The following is a 20,141-nucleotide window of genomic DNA, read 5'->3' on the forward strand; positions in this document are numbered from 1 at the left end:
CTCATTTGCAGGCCCTTTTCTGATTGGCTGATTTATATAGTGTTTTCGTTGGCAGTAGTGAAAAATTGGAAACAACCTAAATGTTCCTCAGTATCAGAGTAGATAAATGGCAGAGTATCTACATTATGGACTATGCAGCTATTAAAAAGGAGGTAAAGAAAGCTATGTGTATTAACATCCAGAGGTCTCAAGATCTATGGTTATATAAACAAACAAAAACTGAAGTTGACAGAGCTATGCATTTAATGCAATAACATTTGTGTGTGTGTTGGGGGGAACATATCTATGTACCTGCATAGGAAATATCTGGAAAGATACCTAAAGTTAAGGTGGTTAAGAAAAAGAATAACTTAAAATTGAAAATTTAATTGCTAAAAGAGCACCCATTTAAAGTCCAGAGGTCTTGTTTGTATAATCTGGGCAATGACACCATGTGACTCAAGAAAACGCTATTCAATTTATTGAGCGGAAGCTTCCTTTTGTGTAAACTGGCAATGATAATGCTTACCTCCCAGGACCGTGATCAGGTTATATGAAATAATAGATGTGAAAGCCCCTGCTCAGAGCGGGGACGGATAATGACAGCAATCAGGGAGGGCAACCTGAAGGAGAAGGCATTAGCCTACACCTTGAAAGATTTGGTAAGGTCTGGATTTGGTTTGATTCCTGGCTGTCTTTCCCCAACATTCAGCAGGCATTTATTTATTAAGGGTCTAATACAAAAGCGGATGTGGTACTTTTTATCCATTTACCGCCTGCAGGCTGCGAAGGGGCGGGGGGGGGGGGGGGCTGTCTGGCGCGTGCGCAGTAACAGCATCTCCCGCCGTACTCCGCCCACGTACTACAACTCCCGGCAGGCTCCGCGCAGGCCGCGGCCGGCGTCGTCGCGGTCTGCTGTCGTGGCGCAGCAGCGCGGGGAATTTCGAGTGGCGGTGGAGCGCGGGAGGCCAGTGGGCTGAGGAGCCCCCAGCGTCCTTTGGAGAGGCCATGGACTCCCTAGTCGAGCCTCGGTGGCCTCCGGGCCTGGAAGTCATGAAGGTGAGAGCTTCGGGGAGGTTGGGGGCGCCCGGGTGTCAGCCGGCGGCCAGCCCCGTCGTGAGAGGACCAGGCGCGAGCGGCCAACTTGGGCCGGGTGCCCGGCTCCGCTCTGCCATTTGCCCTCTGCGGGGCTCTGGGCCTCAGTTTCCTGGGGACAGGCCTCGGCCCCTTTTGGTGAGCTGAGGTTGGCGGTCTCAAGGAACCGGGCATGCTGCCTGCAGTTCAGCCACAGCAATAGCTGTGACCTCCAGAAAATGGTTACGCTCAACAGCGAAAACCACCGCGACCGCTCACGCTTCGCGGGGGTTTGCTATGTGCTCAGCATTATGTAAACTCTCGCAGGATCTTAGTTGAGAATTTCCCAAGTGACACTCGACATGATTTTGGGTAGACCTTGCATCAAGAACCATTTACTTAATCACGTAGCGAAGCAGCTGGCCCCTTTTACATTCTCTTTAATTTGTTCTAATTACCCTCAAGAAGCCTAGTTCTGGTTTACCCTGACTCCTTCCTCATGCGTCTTAACTCCTAACAGTTGTGCACGTCTCTCTTTTCAACAGAGAGATCGGGACTCAGGCTCGGTACCAGCCAGCCTTTCATTTAATTGAATTATTTCGCTTAAATGGCATTGATTTTGTGGCTACCTGGTTTTTGCCAAGGCGTTTCAGTCTCTACTTACAGTAGTGGTGAGCCCAGGATTCCTGATGTATTTGGTCAAGAGCAAATACATTTTGCTGTGCTAACTAAGAATCTGTCACTTGGTTTTTCTGTTTGTGGGCAAGGTCACTTTCTCATGCTCTTCCTCAGCTTTATAAACTTGGGGATTACGGTATCTGCCCCCCTGACTCTTAAGGCTGACTCTGAGAATTACTCGAAGGGACTTGTGGGAGGTTAAAGTAAGTGTGAGCCTTATTCTTCCTGTCATCATCTGTGTCATCCCCATGGTGAATGCTGGCATTGTGGAAAGGACCCAGGAAGCTGTGGTTTTGAAGTTGTGGTGGCCTTGGCACCAGGGTACAGTGGAGAAGAGCATAGATTTGAATTCCGATGATCTTGGGTCAAATCTGGCCTCTGCTTCTCATTTAACTGTGTGACCTTGAGTTAGTTACTAAAAACTCTGAGCCTGAACTTCCTCAACTATAAACTGGAGGCAAAAACAGTTTATAAGGTTGGTTAAATGAGTTGATGTGTGTGATAGGGATCCTGTCTGACTTACTCACTGTACTTAATGTGTGGTGCATAGTGGGTGCTCAAAATTATTTGCCAGTTGATTGAAGGTATCTGGAAGTTTAGCATTCAGTTGATTATCTTATTATTAGCACTTAACGTATGTTAACTTTTCAACCCCTTTTTATTTATTGTTGTGAAGATTGAATTAGATAAAGGAAGTGAAAGCTCTGTAATTTGCAAAGCTACCTGTTTGTAGATTTAAGCATATTTTATATATTACTACAACTTCCACAGTGTTCTTTAGAGGCAGGTTCCCTGTCTTCTGTGGCTTTGCTGTTGAACCACAGCACTGAATTGAGGGTGTTCAGTGATAGACTTGATTGAGCCCGTGTTAGAGTCGTGAAATCTTAAGGTTGGGAATCCCTATTTTAATCCCTTTTATAATGTATTCTGCCAATTTCTTATCTCGTTTTTGCTTGAACTCCTCCAGGGACAAAGAATGAGCTGCTCCCAGAAGTAGCTCTTTTTGAAGTTCTTTCTTATATTGAATCTAGGATCCATGGAAAGACTTTGGTAACTGGATTATTTATAAAATTTTTGTCCGTATGTGTTCTTTTCTGAGAAGAGAGCCCATGGTTTTAATATATTCTTCAAAGGGATCTGCGACCCCAAAAAGTTAAGAACCTTTGCTCTGATTATTGTCTTTTCACCAATTCTCTAATTCCCCCTTCTACTTTCACTAAGTTAAAGAAATCCTGGGATATCCATTTGACTATTCTCTATTTGGGTCAAGGCACATGTGGTGTGCATGCTACTCACTTGAAATGGCATGACTGGAAATTCATACAAGAATGTTACAGTTTGTTTGATGTGGTGTCACCTTTCACAGATCTTGCTCAGCAGACCTGTCCGAACAACAACTCCACTAAAAGAGGCTGGTTATATAGAAGAAAGTACAGTAGACTAGATGCCAGGGCTCTGTCTTCCAGTTCTGCCTCTGCTCTTAATCCATTTTCAACACAATCCTTTTTTGTGTCAGTGGTAGCTTACCATAAAAAAATAATGGAAGATTTTGGTATCTTAATGTTTATTTCCCTGGTTTAACCATAACAAGAATTTCTGGCTTTAACAGGTTATAAATGTATATGTATACAGTAGAAAAAAAAAGTCAGGGTAAGAGAAAGGAGTAAATAAGAGTTACCCATCATCCTATCATCTGACAATAACTACTGTTTTACCTTTTCTCTTATTTTCCTTCAGTTACCTTGTGTGTGCTCATGCCCACACATGCCCACAGTGTGTATATGTATTTAAAATTTGGGATCACTTTGGAGTCAACTTCTTGGGTTTGATCCAACCACTTTTTAGGCTTTATAGTCTTAGTCTGCAAAACGGGGATACATATGCTATAGACTTCCTAGGATTGCTATGGAGATTAAACTACATGGTTCTGTTATTACATAGTATTGTTGTAGGTTTGTTCTCTGATTTTTTTTTTAAAGTTTCCATTAAAAAACGAACACTTTCCTATGGCATTTTTCTTTGGAAGCAGGTTTTTTTGTGTGTGTTTTTTTTAATGACTACATAACATTTCATCATACGGACTATTAGTGACAGTCTTTTTTTGTTTATGTTTTAAAAATTTAGGTAATATGCTTACATGGTTCAAAAAATACATGAAGTGAAAAGTCAAAGTCCGCCTCCCGCTTTGCCCCTCTTTTATCCAGTTTCCTAACCTCTGCGGGCACTATTTACTCCTTTCTTGCGTGTCTTTCTATAATTTCCTCATGCCTATCTACAGGGTGAAAATAGGGTGGTTTTGCTCTCTCTCAAGCAGAAGGGAGCGTGCCGCTTGCACTGTCTCACTTCGCTTCTCTTGGCAACCTTTCCTTACCAGGGCATAGCAGCGCTCCCTCTTTTTTGTCTTCTCTTAACTATCTTCTCAGTGTTTTATTGAAAGGAATAACATTTTATTTTAAATGATGTCAAGATTTTGGGTTGCAAGAATAGGTCATTTCCTGTTCGCTTGCATTCCGACTCTTCACCCCCCTCTGCTGTCCCTGGCCCCAGTCTTCCCAGGGCTCCCTCATTTTGCTGCACTGTAGAACCCTGCGGAAGCCAGCAGGAGACAGGAAGCTTAGCCCTGGCTGGACTCATGCCCCATATGTGTTCCTGCCCTGGGTACAAGTTTCCTCACTTGTGAAGTAAGGGGTTTAACTAGATAATTTCTGGTGTTTGGCTTTTATATTCTCTGATTTGTTTTTTAACCTGTGTGCTGACTGGCTACTGGTACCTTTCCCCTGGCAGTGACTGTAGGCCAGGAGATGGGGCCTGAAGAGGAGGCGGTTTGGAGTACAAACGGGAAGCACTTGGGAAGTGGAGCAGGAGTAGAGTAGTCCTTTTGTGAAAGGGTGACGATATTGCATAGGAATCTGTACACTGTTAGCTTTATTTGTCTAAAGTGTCTTGGGGCCCGGCCGGGCATGGCTCAGCGGTTGAGCGTCGACCTAGGATCCAGGCGATGGGGGTTTGATTCCCGCTCAGGGCACATGCCTGGTTGTGGGCTTGATCAGTGACTTTCTTATCTTTGATGTTTCTGTCTCTCTCTCCCCCTCCTTTCCTCTCTCTGAAATCAATAAAGATATATTTTAAAGTGTCTTGGGTAACCTGAGATTTGAATATGTGAGTCACTTGGGGGAAGTTTTTCTGTTTGTTAAGATCCCCTGCAGTTTGTTTATGTGGAGTTTGCATATTTGACAAAGAAGTATTATTAAATTATTTTTTTAGGGGATGGAGAAAGAGTTCTGTGCCAGACTTCCCAGTCTTGGTGTCTCTCTGAGATATATATATATATATATATGTGTGTGTGTGTGTTTTTTTGCATTGCAGACAGTAGATGACTTGCTGCGGTGTGGCATTTGCTTTGAGTATTTCAACATTGCCATGATGATTCCTCAGTGTTCACATAACTGTAAGTATGCACTGCTTCTTCGAATTAGTAAAAATGTGATTTTTATATAAGGTAGTATTAATTTAACACACATTTATTTCTCACTTTTAGCTCCATCTTTAAGTTTTCAGAAGGTCTTTTTCTACCGCTTCCTCTTGAGTATTGAAGGATTTACAAAGCCGCCTATATTTTCTACCACCTCCCTCTTGGATGTTTTTATGCTTTTTATGACATTTATGGCAATAAAGATTTTGGTCACAATATATGTATGGTTCTTTATTTGCCAAGCACTTTTAGGTGTTAAATTTCAGAATTTTTGTTTTTAGCACGATAGCAGATAGGTGGTTCAACTAAGTAGTAGTTTGTGTAGAGTTTCAAAGTTTAAAAATCCCAGTGAGAGAATTCTGCCACTGAAGAGGTATTACAGCTTTACCACTTGCTTTGTGATGCTGGACAGACTCTTATATTGGAATCTGCTTGCACTTCTCTTTATGAGTCTAGTAAGTATTTTTTATACTTGAGGCATTTAACACATAGGGGTGAGCCTGGACTGTTCAGAAGCTGGCTATCCAGTTTATGGATTACCTAAGTTTGTTATTTTTCCTCTATTTTCAAGTTGATTTGTCTTGGAAAGTTAAAAAAAAAACCAAACCAGCAAGTTTGATTTTAAAAAATGATTTTAGTGGATAGTAAGCTTTGGTGGAAACATTTCTATGGAGAAGACAGGGAATGGTCGTGGTAGCATCACGGGCATTAGAGATATACTTAGGCTTGACTCTTGACTCCCACTTACTAGGTTGATGAGTTTGCAAATGCCCAACATTTCTTCAAAGGTAAAAGTCTGGTGAGCATTTTCTACCTTAGAAGATGGTTGTGAGAATTAAATTTGCAGAGCCCAGTGTCTGGCACATTATAGGCCCTTATTAAATGTTAGTTCCCTTTCCTAGGCCAGATTCACATTAATAACCAAGATAAGATTTGGGGATTATTTCTAAATATGTGTCTTTATTTAGGTATAATTTACATAAAATAAAATACATCCATTTTAAGTGCATAGTAAAGCGTACAGGTGTTAGTGAGTTTTGACAAATGCGTATACCGTGTAACCACTACATTAAGCTGCTGAACATTTCTATCACCTGATTGAGTTTTCCTCATCTTAGTCAGTAGGGCTGCAGGCAATCATGTGTGGGCCTGTTTCTGGACTCTTCTATTCCATTGATCTACATGTCTGTTTTTGTGCCAATACCACCTTATCTTAATTTTTGTAACTTTTAGTAAGCCTTGAAGTCAGGCATTGTAAGTATTCCAGCTTTGTTTTTCTTTATTCAAATTATTTGGGTTTCTAGTATCTTTGCATTTTATTTATTATTATTTTTTTTTGATCCTCACTTGAGGATATTTTTTTCATTGCTTTTCAGAGAGAGTGGAAGGAAGAGAGGGAGAGAAACATCAGTGTAAGAGAGACACATTGATTGGTTGCCTCCTGCAGTCGCCCCAGCCAGGGCCAGGGATTGAACCTGTAACCCAGGTATGTTCCCTTTACCAGGAATCGAACCGCAGTGCTCAGGTTGATGCTCTAACCATTGAGTCGCACCAGCCAAGGCTAATTACCACTGTTTTAAAGAGGGACCAACAATCATTTTTATTTTCCTTTTGTGGATTTTGACTCACAAAATTAATTGAGGCCTGTGTTGAAATATAAAGCACCTTAATTTCATTTTTAAAAGTGAGATAGATATGAAGTTTTCCATTTAGTGACCTTTGCTAAATTAAGAGACGGTATACTATTCTTTTAGGCAAATAATGTGTTTTTCTCTTATATGCTCAGGAGGCAGCAGTGTGGAACAAGGCAGGGAAGAGAGATAGCTATACACACAGAAGGGACATAGAATTATTCAGAGCTGCACTGTGGAAGTGCTGGAGTGCTGGTTGTTGGAAGGATAGTCTCCTCTTCTCAGCTAACTGGTCACTTAGCACTGGAACCAGAGGTAGAGGCCAGCCTTCTGAGCTTTCCAGGACCTGGATTTTTTGCTTTAGCTGGACACTTCAGAATTATTTTTGAAATGATTGACTTTCTCATAAAATCCTTAAAATCACACATAAAAAGGGTTGGTTTAAGTTTTAGAAATTTGCTTTTTTACTGCTAGGATACTGGGCTCTTGATATTTGAAAGCCAGCAGGTAGCTGTACCCTGTTTATGATTAGAAATGCCTCCTCCCTCAAGGCTTGGATATTTCTGTGAAGCTACCCTTTTTGTCATTGTTTAATCATTGTTTAATTCTACCCTCCCTCCTCACACTGCTCATATTTGGGCTCTTGGGTGGAAAAACAAATTTCATAGGCAATTTAAATAAAGCCACCTAGGAATACATGGGTCTAGAGCTCTTTTAACTGCTCTGATTGAATGGAATAATATGGTTGCTTACTAGGGAATAAATTATGTTGGTCTGCAGTTCCCGGTACATATTTGGTAGTAGACTGAAATTAAGCCAAGGGCTTGATCTACTTTGGATTAACATCTGGTTCTTCATATTTCAAAACAAAACACTCAAGATTATACAAAAGAGAGAGCATTAGCCTCATTATACATACTCTGGTACCTATGATCATATTAATTACATATTAAGTAACTATAATAAACACATTTTATAAATAAATTATAAATATTTAGAATAATTAATTAGAATTATGTTAAGAACATGAGCTCTGTTACTTGCCTTTGTTACTTATTAGCTCTGTGATCTTGGGCAAGTTGGCCAACTCCTGGGCAGTATTTTCCTTCTTGTAAAATGGAACTAATATTAATAACAACCTGAGGGGTGCTGTAAGGATCAAAAGAGTTAATACATGTAATGTGCTTAAAACAGCACACAGTAAGTATACAGTATTATGTTAAGCACGAGAAATTGCCAGTGTTTGTCTTTTCTTTTACATTTCCAAAATGATTTTCATATGGTTTAACCTAATAGCAAAAACATACTAAGTTTTTTAAAAGAACAGTAATATTGTTGTTCAGTCAGAATCACATATGAATGTGATTTACTGACCAAAATCCAATGAATCAGTATGACTTGGGTTAGGGCCTTGGAAACTATATTAAAATCAACAGTAATCTGCCCAGGTGACTCAGATGAGCAGCCAGGTTTGGGAATTCTTGACTTATGCTAATGCTCAGGAGACTTCTTGTTGTTTGAAGAGAGTAACTGATAGTCAAGCGCATGAGTCTGGAGTGGAATTTTGCCTCAGAATGAATCAGGATGCTGGGCTCTTTTGGTATTTGAAAGCCAGCAGGTAGCTGTATCCTGTTTGAGATTAGAAATTCCTCCTCCCCCCAAGGCTTGGATGTTTCTGTGAAGCTGCTCTTTTTGTCATTGTTTTAGTCTACCCTCCCCTCCTCACACTGCTCATAGTTGAGCACTTGGGTGGAAAAGCAAACTTAAGGCGATTTAAATAAAGCCACCTAAGGATACACGTTTCATCCATATCTGATTTTGGTGATATATAGATGGGACTTTGGACTTTAGAGTTGATGCTGGAATGAGTTGAGACTTTTGGGGCTGGTGAGATGGGATGGGTGTGTTTTCCATGGGAGGACATGGATTTTTGAGGGCAAGTGGTGGAATGTATGGACTGAATTGTATTTCCCCCAAATTCGTATGTTGAAGCTGTAATTCCCACAGTGATGGTATTTGGAGATGGGACTTTTGGGAGATAATGTGCTTACATTACCCATCTGTTCTTGGCTGCCTGTCTGCTTTGTTCATTGAAGCCTTTAGCATATTAATCACAGTTGCTTTAAATTCCTGGTCTGATAATCCCAATATCCCTGCTGTATTTGACTCTGACTCTCATGCTTTCTTCAGACTGTTTTTTGCCTTTTGGTATGCCTTACAATTTTTTCCTAATAGTGGGATATGGTGTACGAGGTAAAAGGAGCTGCAGTAAATAGGCCTTTAGTAATGTGGTGAGGTGTGGGGTGTGGTGAGGTTTGTTCTGTAGTCCTATGATTAGGTCTCAGCCTTTTTAGTTGGCCTGTGCCCTTGGACTGTGCCTTTTCAGGTCCACGCACCCCTCCCACCCCAACTTCCCCAGTTGGACAGAACAGCTAGAAGAAGCTGGAATTAGTTGTTTCCCTTCCCCCAGGTCAGCTGGGCTCTGATAAAACCCTAACAGAATAGGCCCTGGTAGAATAGTTTCTCTTGAGGGCAGGCTTTGTTAAGAAGAGCACAATGCTCCAGTGTATTTCAAAATTATTACTTTCCCCTCCTCCTGCAGAAGGACTGGGGGATTTTTGTCTGATAGTCACTTTGAGAACCTGGTAGAACTCATAGTTAAAACTCACACCCTGTGAGTGCCCCCGCCCCCACTCAATGTCTGTTGCCTTGGAGTTTTTAAACTCAGACTGTCCACGCTCAACCTCCAGCAATTTTTCAGTTACAGTCCAGGTTTTCCTGCCTCTGCTCTGGTTCCAGCGGAGGCTTCCCTGATTCCCATGCAAGGTTCTGGTCCTGGGTTTCTACTCTGGAAGCCGTGACTCCATATCCAGCCTGTCTGCCTCTCCAATTTGGGGGGCAGTGGTTTGCCCTCTGACTTCACTTCTCTGATGGATCTAAGAAGAGTTGTTGATTTTTTAGTTTGTATAGCCTTCTTCTTGTTGTTACGTAGAATGATGACTTCTAAGCTCCTTACATACCAGACCAGAAATCAGAAGTCCCTTTTGCTCGCAAAGAACTTAACTCTGCTGGTTTTATCTTTTTTATAAGTTCTTTTGTTTTTCCTCCTGGGTGCTCATACTGAGGGTGGCACAACTTGTTCATTTAATGGATATCAGTATCTGAAGTCATACTGTCTCCTCCTCCTTTCACTAAACTGAACCCTTTTTTTAATGAAGCCCCTTCACTGGCAGAATTTGGGCTAATAGCACATTGCCTACCAGTAAGGTACCATTCTATTAGTCATACCTATTTTTTCTTTGGGAGACCATTTTGCACCGTCGTGGGTGTGAAGAATTTAGTTAATGGTGATTTCCTGCTTAAGTGGTTGGGACTTACTGCACTGTAATTGCTTCACTATTTTGTTAGTTCCTTGAGGTCAAGAACTTTGCATTATATATTGTTCTGTTCTTAGTGTTTGCCACATAGTACTTGTTAAATGTGGGGTGATGGACATCATTTATAGAGTTAAAATTATTTCAAAATTTATATTTTAGAATGTTAGTAGAGATATCTGATGTGTTTATACAGTTTCCATCCTGGGCCTTGCATGTATGTTTCCTTCATTTTACAGATGGAGGATGTGGAGAGTGATGCATGTTGCTTAGGGAGGTGTGATGTCCTGGGGACCCAGGATTATTATTTGATATGTTTTTCTCTCCTAAAAATGCTATTTTGTCACATTTGCAAAAGTGCATAGGTAGAGTAGAGGTACTAGAATTTTGAAATTATAATGATATACTTTAGATGATGGAAATACCCTACAGCTTAAGTCACGTTCTATTAGAAGTCAGAGTCCTATATTATTAATGCAGCTTAACTGATTTATGTTGCATTCATGTTTTTGCAGATTGTTCTCTCTGTATAAGAAAATTTTTGTCCTATAAAACACAGTGTCCAACTTGTTGTGTGGTGAGTTCTTTCTTTTTTTGTTTTAAAAATACTTATTCTTTGGTGCAGATATTTCTGCTTCATGTGTACACAAAAGCCCCAAGGGAAGATGTGTAATTATTGAGTTAAGCTATATAAAACACATTTTCAGAAAGGACCTCTAAAACACATAATTGGAGAACTGGGCTTCGTTCACGTTTTTATGGGGATTTCTGATAACCTAAATGCATTTTAGGAGGAAAAACTAATTTTAAGATCAGAATGTAGTGCTCATAAAATCCTAAGACCCGTGTTTTTATGGTTTTTCGCTTTTTATTCTCACATTGGGTAGAAAATCTGATGGTAGGATTATTTACTTGCAAGTGCCTGGTGTAAGTATTTGTGCTGAAGGCAAAGATTCCTGGCCATTGGGCTGAACCCAGCCTAACTGATCCCTTACGTTTTTCCCAAAACAAGCCTTCAGGGACAGCACTAGGAAATTTGTTGTTAGTGGTTTCTGAAGCTTTTCAAGTAGTGGAAATAGATGAAAAGGTAGGTTAAAAGGGAAAGTAAACATACGTAGGAATAAAGAAAGAAGTAAAAGAGACAGTAAAGTAACAGAAAGGACACTTAGACTAGTTAAAGGGTTTGAGTTCTGATGCCTCTGGTAGGTGCATGGTATGAGGATGTCGTTGAACTTCTCTGAGCTATTATGTAAAAACCCTGTGTAAGAAATGATAGTTTGGTTCTTGAGTCTAAGCTCTTACAACTTCAGGCACACTGTCTTTGTCAAGGTGGTGTCTCCACGGAGATGAATTGTATACCATTTATGCTACATAACTACTGGATTTACCATGTTCCTATTGCATTCCTGAAAACCAATCTTGTTTTTAAGCTCTCTTTGGACACCTAATGCCTCTCCCAGTATTCACTTAAAGGAGCCTCTCTTCTGTCTTCAGGAGAAATTTTTGGCAAAGCTGAGTGCTGGCATTCTTGCTCATAATTAGGTTTTACCTTAGTACAGAGTATATATGATTTTACCACATGCTTTGGAAAGCTTTTCTCAGACTTCCAGTTGGCTGATAGTGATTCAGTGTCTTTAAATGCCATATTAGTATGAGACAAATAAACTTTATTTTGAGGCTTTCCTGGAAGACTAAATGGGATGGGGAGTCTTAAGAGGATGGGTCACACATTTGCAAAAACAAAACTATGACAAGTAAATTATTGTTTTCATCTGTTGTTTTTCTTTTCTAGACAGTCACAGAGCCAGACCTGAAAAATAACCGCGTATTAGATGAACTGGTAAAAAGCTTGAATTTTGCACGGTATGATTTAATTTTGTGACTAACCACTAACTACTTTTGTCTTTTATATGTGTCCCCTCTTTACTCTGCACTTTTGGGGATTAGGTAATGCAGGGTTGCATATTTGGGGTAAAGAAGGGAAGCAGCAACAGTTATTAATCACACATGGACAATTCAGTGGTAATGGGATTTTCTCCCTTTACTTAACAGAAATCTACCTGTTATGAAAAACAAGAGTTAAAATGCAGATTTGAGCATGTGCTTACTTTTGGGTACTACAAAGATACTCCAGCTTTAATTTTTATTTTTCCTGCCCTAGCTTTAGAGTCAACCATTTTCCCAAGAAGCCCTAGTTCCTTTTATTGGAAAATGGTGTTTAGAAATTAGGATCCAGAATGGGCTGTGTGCTTTGTTACTGGGGTATTATTGCTTCTAGGCCCTCTCTGTGGACAGAGATGGGGGACATGTGCATGTATATTTATGTGTTTACTAATCTATGTATACACATACATCTATAATTGTTTCTGTGTCCATTATGTATTAATCCATTCAGTCTTAACCTGATTTACCTAGCATGTATAAAAGACATGATGATGTACCACTTGAAATATGTAGTAGCCACTTTTTTAAACTCAGAAATGTAGCTTTTCTTTTTACCTGTCAAATGCATGATGGTGAAGGTTGAGTGGTCACCCAAAGGGATATAAAAAGTCATGTTTTACCAAACGGTATCTTGAATTATTTTTCATCATGCAAGTCAAGCAGGAATTTTTATTAGGAATATACTGTGTTTAGTTAATGGTTAGGTGTCCAGGTACTTAAGTGTATAACTTCCAGGCTTTTTGGAGCATTCTTGGAGGTACATTACATTGCTTCTAGAAGTGTAAAGAGACTTGTTCCAATAGAGCTGCACAGTTACTGATCCTAAAAAATGATCAAATGTAGTATTCTGAACTTACCTAATATGACATTCTATAAATTGGCTGGTCAGTTATTTCCTGATGTAAAGTCATAAAAAGTTGGTATGCTTTCCTAAATTAAGAAACTGAGATTCTCTGATTCTCATAATTAAATTTATTGCTTTTTTTATTTTAAAAGTCTTAACACCAGTTAGTCTTTCAGTCAGTTAGATTTTGAAGTCTTGAAAAAAGATGGGGTCATGTCTTTGGAAAGAAACAGTAAAACTGTATCTCAAGGCTTATTTTTTTTCTTCAGGTGGTACTGAAAACATAACCTCCCTGCTAGGAAAAAGGGAGTGTTACAAAGAATAGCATCTGTTTCTGGAAGAGAAGCAATCAGTATCTTTGGGTTCACTGACCTTTTGGTAACTTAAAGGGAGGCCTTGGAATGATTGAACTCTCCCCTTCCTCCCTCCCTCCTAAAAGGAATGGGCTATTTGATTGTTCATTACAGTGGGGGGTGGAGGGGTGGAGTGGGAAGTGTTCTCTGTATACTTGGGGTGGATTTTATCATTTGCTTCTCCCTTTGTTTGCCTTCTTGGAATTGCCTTATGGTAAACATGCCTTGACATTTGTTATGTCTAAAGTGCTGTGTTATCTCATTTGCAAAATTAGGAATGAAATTCAAGCTAATCAATTTCATTACTTGTTTAAAATCCAGTTTGAGATTGACGAGGGAAGAGTTTTAATTTTATGACAAAATGGAAGATATTTATATTGTTTGTTGATTTTGTTTCTTCCTGTCTTTTCATTGCCATTTTATGACATGATTTTTAAAACTTGAATACTCTAAATGGAATAACAAAAGGGTATTGGAAATAATTCTAGAGGTTTTCAGACATAGGCTGACATGCACGTCTTACATTTTCTTCTAACTTTTGCCTTTTGTTTTTAAAGAACAATGTTGTTTTTTTCTCGACTCAGTCTTTTTTAAAATAATGTTCGTAAGAAACTGTAGTGTCAAAACAAAGTTTAATTAAAATATGTTTGTCTTAGTGGATGTCATTCTTGATCTAAGTAAGAAAATATTGTTTCTGTATTTTTATAGCAGCCAGTCTACATCTCTGTCATTACTTTTATGACTTGAGAGTGCAGAGCATAATTTAATACTTTGGTTTGTTCACCATTGAAGTATGAATCTTTCTCCGTGTATTTATTCCACATTTAAGAAGTTAAACATTTTAGATCATTGTAATAGATAATTCCCTTAGTACTTCACAAGAGTATGGAGAATATAATTTCACCTTTTCTTATGGTATGGTTTAAAGCATACTGGCTTCAGATTCAGGCAGAAGTAGCTTCCAGTCTTGGCCCTCCTAGTTCTGATGTGAATGTGATCAAGATGTTAAACCTCTTTGGCCTCTGTTCCACATTTGAAAAATGGGAACAATATTGTTGATACATTGAGGGATTGTTGTAAGGATTAGAAATGAAGAGTTATACTAAAAGATACCCAGTATAATACCTGGAACAAAGGAACCTACAAACAGATCCCTATTATCATTATCATATATTTTATCTATATTTATATCTTGCTGCCCTATTATATGTTGATGCCCTAAGGTACTATAAGAATTTGTGCTTCGGTGGGCCTCTGCTGGTTTAACCAAATGTCCTAGGTTGCTGTTTGCATGTTTCAGATCAGAACAAGCACTTGCAGGGAGTTTCACTAGTTGCTGAAGTCCATGGACTTGAGGGCATGGATTTTAGGTCTGCCCCTGTCCACCCAGACACCTATTTTGACTCTTGAGTCTTCTTAGCTGCATTCTGAAGAGGTAAGGTTATTGTAGAGCTAACCAATGGGCAAGATTTAATGTTCTAAAGTCCATAATTTGCCCCCTAAAATATATGCATGTTTATGATGAATGCCTTTAGGCATTGTAATACCAACTCACTTTAATATACATTCATAGAGTGATGGAAATTATAGGAAAAATTACCAATTTAATTTAACTCTAAATATCAATTTTGGATTAATGTTTTTACATAACTCATTTAAAAATATTTTTAAAAGCTTTACTGAGATATAATTAACATACAATAAGCTGTACATATTTAAAGTGTACAATTGAGTAAGCCTTGACATGTGTTCATATGAAATTAACACAACCAAGGTAATGAACCTACCCATCACTCACAAGTTTCTTTGTGCCTCTTTGTGATCCCCTCTCCTGACCCTTACAACTCTGTCCCCAAGTAAACACTAATCTGCTGTAAACACTATAGTTTGCATTTTCTAGGGTTTTATAAAAATAGAATCACATATCATAATTTTGTATATGTTGCAAGGTATCTACTGTCCATTTGTTCTTTGTTTTGAAAATATTATTCCTCCTTTTCTGCCCTTTTGTTGATATTATTTTTATTATTTTATCTCCTTTGTTAGTATTTGCATTATACTTCTTAGTGTCACTTAAGTGATTGCCCAAGAAATTAACATATTATAGTGTACCACAAATTAGTACTCTTATCATGTCATGAACAATGTGAGAATATTACATTTGCGTGATTTAATCCCCCCTTTTTGCTATGTTGTGAGAGATCTTATTTCCATACATGTTAAAAATCCCACAAGACATTGTTAGTGTTGTTTTCAAAACAGTCAATAGTCTTGTACTTAGCCATATATTTACCTTTTCTGGAACTGTTGATTTTTGCTGATATGTTTGTGCTTTCATATAGAATTATTTTCCTCCATCCTGAAGATTTCTTGTGGTATTTCTTGCCTACTGGTGAGGAATTTTCTTAGCTCTTATTTGCTTTAAAATGTCTTTATTTCATTTTGGATGAATATTTGCAATGGAAATAGAATTCTTGGCAGTTTCATTTTTGTTCTGTACTTTAAAGATGCCATTCTATTATCTTTTTGCTTCCATAGTTCTATGAGTCTGTCTCTGTTTTGCTTGTTAGTTCATTTTGTTTATTAGATTCCACATATGAGTGAAATCATATGGTACTTCTCTTTCTCTGACTGGCTTATTTCACTTAGCATGATTCTCTTCAGGTCTATCCATGCTGTCTCAAAGGTTAAAATTTCCTTTTTTTTTGTTTTTTTTTACGGGCAAGTAGTATTCCATTGTGCAAATGTACCACAGCTTTTTTATCTACTCATCTATTGATGGGCACTTGGGCTGCTTCCAAATCTTGGCTATTGTAAATAATGCTGCAGTGAACTTAGATAGGGGTGCATGTATTCTTTTGAATTAGTGTTTTGGGTTTCTTGGGATATATTCCAGAACATTTGGGAATCACTGGGTCATAAGGCAGTTCCGTTTATTATTTTTTGAGGTAACTCCATACTGAGGAAGCAATGATATTTCTTACTGTTGTTCTCTTAGATCAGTGGTTCTTACCTGAGAGTGATTTTGCCTTCCTTTTAGCCCCTCCCCGAGGGAACGTTTGGTAATGTCTGCATGTATTTTGGTTTTCTCAACCTGTTTGGGAGGAAGGAATGCTACTGACATTTGGTGGGTGCTGTAGTTGCTCCTAAGCTTCTTACAATGCACAGAACAGTTCCTTTCAACAAGAAATTACCTGACTCGAAGTATCAATAGTGCCAAAATTGAGAAACTATGTTATTTTTTTGTAAGTTACTTGCAAGACTTACTCTTTATTTTTCATTTTTCAGCGGTTTGATTATGATAGGCCTTTGTCCTTCCTGGGGTGGATTTTAATTCCTTCTTACAGTACACTGTCTTTGTATCCATTTGTTTATGTTTTCATTTTTTTCCTTCAACACACTCGTCATGGTTACTTTGAAGCTGTTATCTTCTGATGCTCCTCTGGATGACTTCTGGGTCTGCTTCCATTGACAATTTTTTCCCTTGATTATTGGCTACTTTTCTTGCTTTGCATGTCTAGTAATTTTTAATTGTGTTAAACATTGTGGGTGAAAATATGATAGCGACTCTAAGTTACCTTTCTTTGAAAGATGCTGAATTTTGTTCTGATAGGCAGTTAAATTACCAGCTCTTCACTTTTATCTTGTCTGTGACTGGGTTAGTGTTTTGTTAGGTTTGGTCATTTTAGTTTTATTTATATTCCTAGGGAGTGGTCATTCTTCCTAAGGTGTGGCCTTTGTGGGCTTACAACTGAATGTCTGAGGTCTTGCACCAAGGTCTCTCAGCTTTGGCTGGGCTCAAACTCCCAACAGCTTTCTAGCACTGACCTTTGGAATCTCAGCTTCCCGGCATCTGTTTCCTGCCAGGTTTCCTGGTTTCGTCTTAGGCTTATGCAGCCTTGGAGATAATCAGGAATTGATAGATTTTCTAGGCAGACTTCTAGGGTTCCCTTTCCATGGCTGACCCCTATCCAGCATCCTGTCCCTCTAACCCTAGGCACCTTTTCCTAGAACTCTGGTCTCTGTTCCTTCTACCCAGTGAGATCACTGTTTTGATTTTAGGTTAATATACAACTCCCAGAAAATGCTTCTAGGGGAAATCCTTAGGGAAATATTGAATCACCTCATGTTTCTTTTCTCTCAGGGATCATAGCCTTATCTTGAGTATAGCTCATGCTTACAAACAGTTGTTTTATGTATTTTGTCCTGATTTTAAAATTATTTGTGATTGGAGATTAATTCTCAAACTAGCTATTTTCCATCACCAGAATCTGAAGTCTCAGTTTTTTTATAGACAGATTAACTGATTTTTAAAGTCAGATACATTGCTTTGTATTTATTTTATTCTAGAAGAAACATTTTGGTTTGGTTGTCATTATGGAGTAAGTACTATATTTCATAGAATTGAGTGTTAATTGGGAAGACAGCTTATGTTAGTTAAATTATTATACATTATTTGGTTTCTTAATTATCCATTGTGTTTTTTGTGCTTAAAGGAATCATTTGTTGCAGTTTGCCTTAGAGTCACCACCCATTTCTCCTGCTTCCTCCTCTTCAAGAAACCTTGCCGCCAAAGTACACACTCCTCAAAGTACACACAGACAGTCTTTAAAGCAAGGAAGCAGGTTAATGGAGAATTTCCTGATTAGAGAAGCTGGTGGTTCTACATCAGAGTTGTTGATAAATGAGAATGAAAGCAAACTCAGCCTTCAAAAAGAGGTGAGCACTTCTGCAAAGACCAAAGAGACACCTTCTTTAGAAAAGACACCTTCAGGCATCTCGGATGCTGATGTTCCTGAGGCACCCTCTACATCGACTTTGAAACAGGTTCCTAAAGGTAGGAAATTATTTTCACGTGTTTATTTTCTTACTTAGTGGGGATCTTCTCATCCCAAAGGACTTAAGAATAAATAAGCAGCATTTTTGAGGGGGGAAGAATTTGAGAAAGGGCAAACCAGATCTCACCTTATATTAATCTCAGAGATCGATGTAGGCAGTGCTTCAAGATGTGTGTGTTCTGTTTCTCACAGAATAGTAGTTCAGGCTGTTTGCTACAAAAAATGAAGCAGTTTTAATTCATACTTTGAGTATGGCAGTAGCTTTCTGTTTTTCAGCCTTTTATTTTTTAAATCCTCACCTGAGGATATGTTTTTTTTAATTGATTTTTAGAGAGAGACAGAAACATTGATTGTGAGAGAGAAACATTGATTGGTTGCCTCCTGTATGCGCTGACTGGGCATTGAACCTGCAACCTTTTGGTGTACAGGACAATGCTCCAACCAACTGAGCCACCCAGCCAGGGCTGTTTTTTAGCTTTTAATTCCTCCCCCTACCCCCAGCTGCCATCCTTCAAATTATTTCTGGTTTAATCTTTTTTTTTTTTTTTTTTTTTAAATCTTTATTGATTTCAGACAGAGGAAAGGGGAGGGAGAGAGAGAGAGAAACATCAATGATGAGAGAGTCATTGATCGGCTAGCCTGCAACCCGGGCATGTGCCCTGACCAGGAATCGAACCCCAATCACCTGGATCCTAGATCGACGCTCAGCCGCTGAGCCACGCCCGGCCGGGCTCTGGTTTAATCTTAAAGAGCGCTTTGTATCTTATTGTACCACTACTTCAACACTTCCAAGCTATTCTGACTGGCATTTATAGCCTGCAACAGTTTGACCTCTGCCCTTGCTGTCCGAACTTACTCTCACCTCTGTCTCAAAAGTCCCTCTCCTCTACCCAAGCTGATCTCCCCACTATTCCTTGAATGCGCCTAGGGATTGGCAGCCTACCACCTACAGGCCAAATTCGGCTTGTCGCACCTATTTTTGCCCCATCCATTTGTTTACATGTTGTCATGGTTGCTTTCATGCCACATGGCAGAGTTGAGTAGTTGTGACAAGGGACCACCTGGCTCACAAAGCCTGAAACCTTTACTACCTGGCCCTTTACTAATAATGTGCGCCTACCCCATTTTGTCTTTTAGACTCTATCCAGATCCTAACCACTTTGGTTTTGTTAGATAATATTGATAACTCATATCACTAAAGTATGTGTTACAGCACATGTTTTCTGGACTATGTGTATATAATTTGCTTAACTTTTTGATGAGTGGTCAGCTTGTTTAGCCTATTATTTTATGTCTGTTCTTGCCAGTGAGTTGTAGAAGACCCTTTATGCAGAAACTGTATCTTAGACATCTTTGGTACACTCATAGCACACACTGTGCAGGGCTATTGGTGGTTATTAAATTTAGATTGACGGTTTATTAGTACTCAGGTGTTTAAATTTCATAAGGATATGTGAATTTTACTTGCACTTCCTAGTGTACCTTATGTTTGGTCAATCTGTCAGTTCACAGTTCTTAGGGTAATCTTTTTAGTTTCATGGTTAGATTTTTTTCCTTTAGCAGAATCAATTTCTCAAATGAAATCTTTCAATGAACCATAACATACAAAAGAGATAAAATAGGCTCTGCTCCCTTAGAGATGTGCTGCTCCACCTAACCTCCCCTCCGTCCCTGTCTGTTACCCAGGGTTGCCTCTAGGCCCCCAGGTATTTCCACAGATCCCTGCAGACTATGAAACAGTTTGAGCATGATTGCATTTCCTAATTTTAATTTACAAGCCAGAGCTAAATTAACCACTTTGTAACCATTGATAATTGAGCAGTAATTGGCCTAAACCAGTAAATGCTTTGATCTAGCTACACCACCCTCACCCCCTTCACCCTGCCCCTAGCCAAGTATGTCTTACTCAGGTTGTTGTGATTGCTTCGAAATGGCTCGTAAGATTTGGGAAACC

At 39.1% G+C, this 20,141-nt stretch overlaps 1 protein-coding gene across 8 annotated transcripts in view; it reads left to right on the forward strand.

Moving 5' to 3' along the window:
* The first annotated feature begins 938 nt into the window (after nucleotides 1–938).
* RAD18 (RAD18 E3 ubiquitin protein ligase) overlaps nucleotides 939–20,141 on the forward strand; it is a 76,523-nt gene continuing 57,320 nt past the window's right edge. For 6 of the 8 annotated variants that reach the window (XR_001602968.2, XR_001602969.2, XM_016210013.2 and 3 more), the window contains exons 1-5: nucleotides 939–1,038; nucleotides 5,098–5,179; nucleotides 10,724–10,785; nucleotides 12,001–12,071; nucleotides 17,846–18,186. Coding sequence is in view for 6 of the 8 variants with exons in the window: in XM_016210013.2 (XP_016065499.2) it covers nucleotides 988–1,038; nucleotides 5,098–5,179; nucleotides 10,724–10,785; nucleotides 12,001–12,071; nucleotides 17,846–18,186 (607 nt within the window). In the remaining 2 variants the exon portion in view is untranslated. Of the gene's footprint in view, nucleotides 1,039–5,097; nucleotides 5,180–10,723; nucleotides 10,786–12,000; nucleotides 12,072–17,845; nucleotides 18,187–20,141 lie in introns of those variants that run through there. The other 2 variants (XM_016210014.2, XM_016210017.2) reach the window with 2 other exon arrangements.

The sequence above is a fragment of the Miniopterus natalensis genome, chromosome 15 (genome assembly GCF_054644295.1).
Source record: "Miniopterus natalensis isolate mMinNat1 chromosome 15, mMinNat1.hap1, whole genome shotgun sequence".
NCBI classification, from domain to species: domain Eukaryota; kingdom Metazoa; phylum Chordata; class Mammalia; order Chiroptera; family Miniopteridae; genus Miniopterus; species Miniopterus natalensis.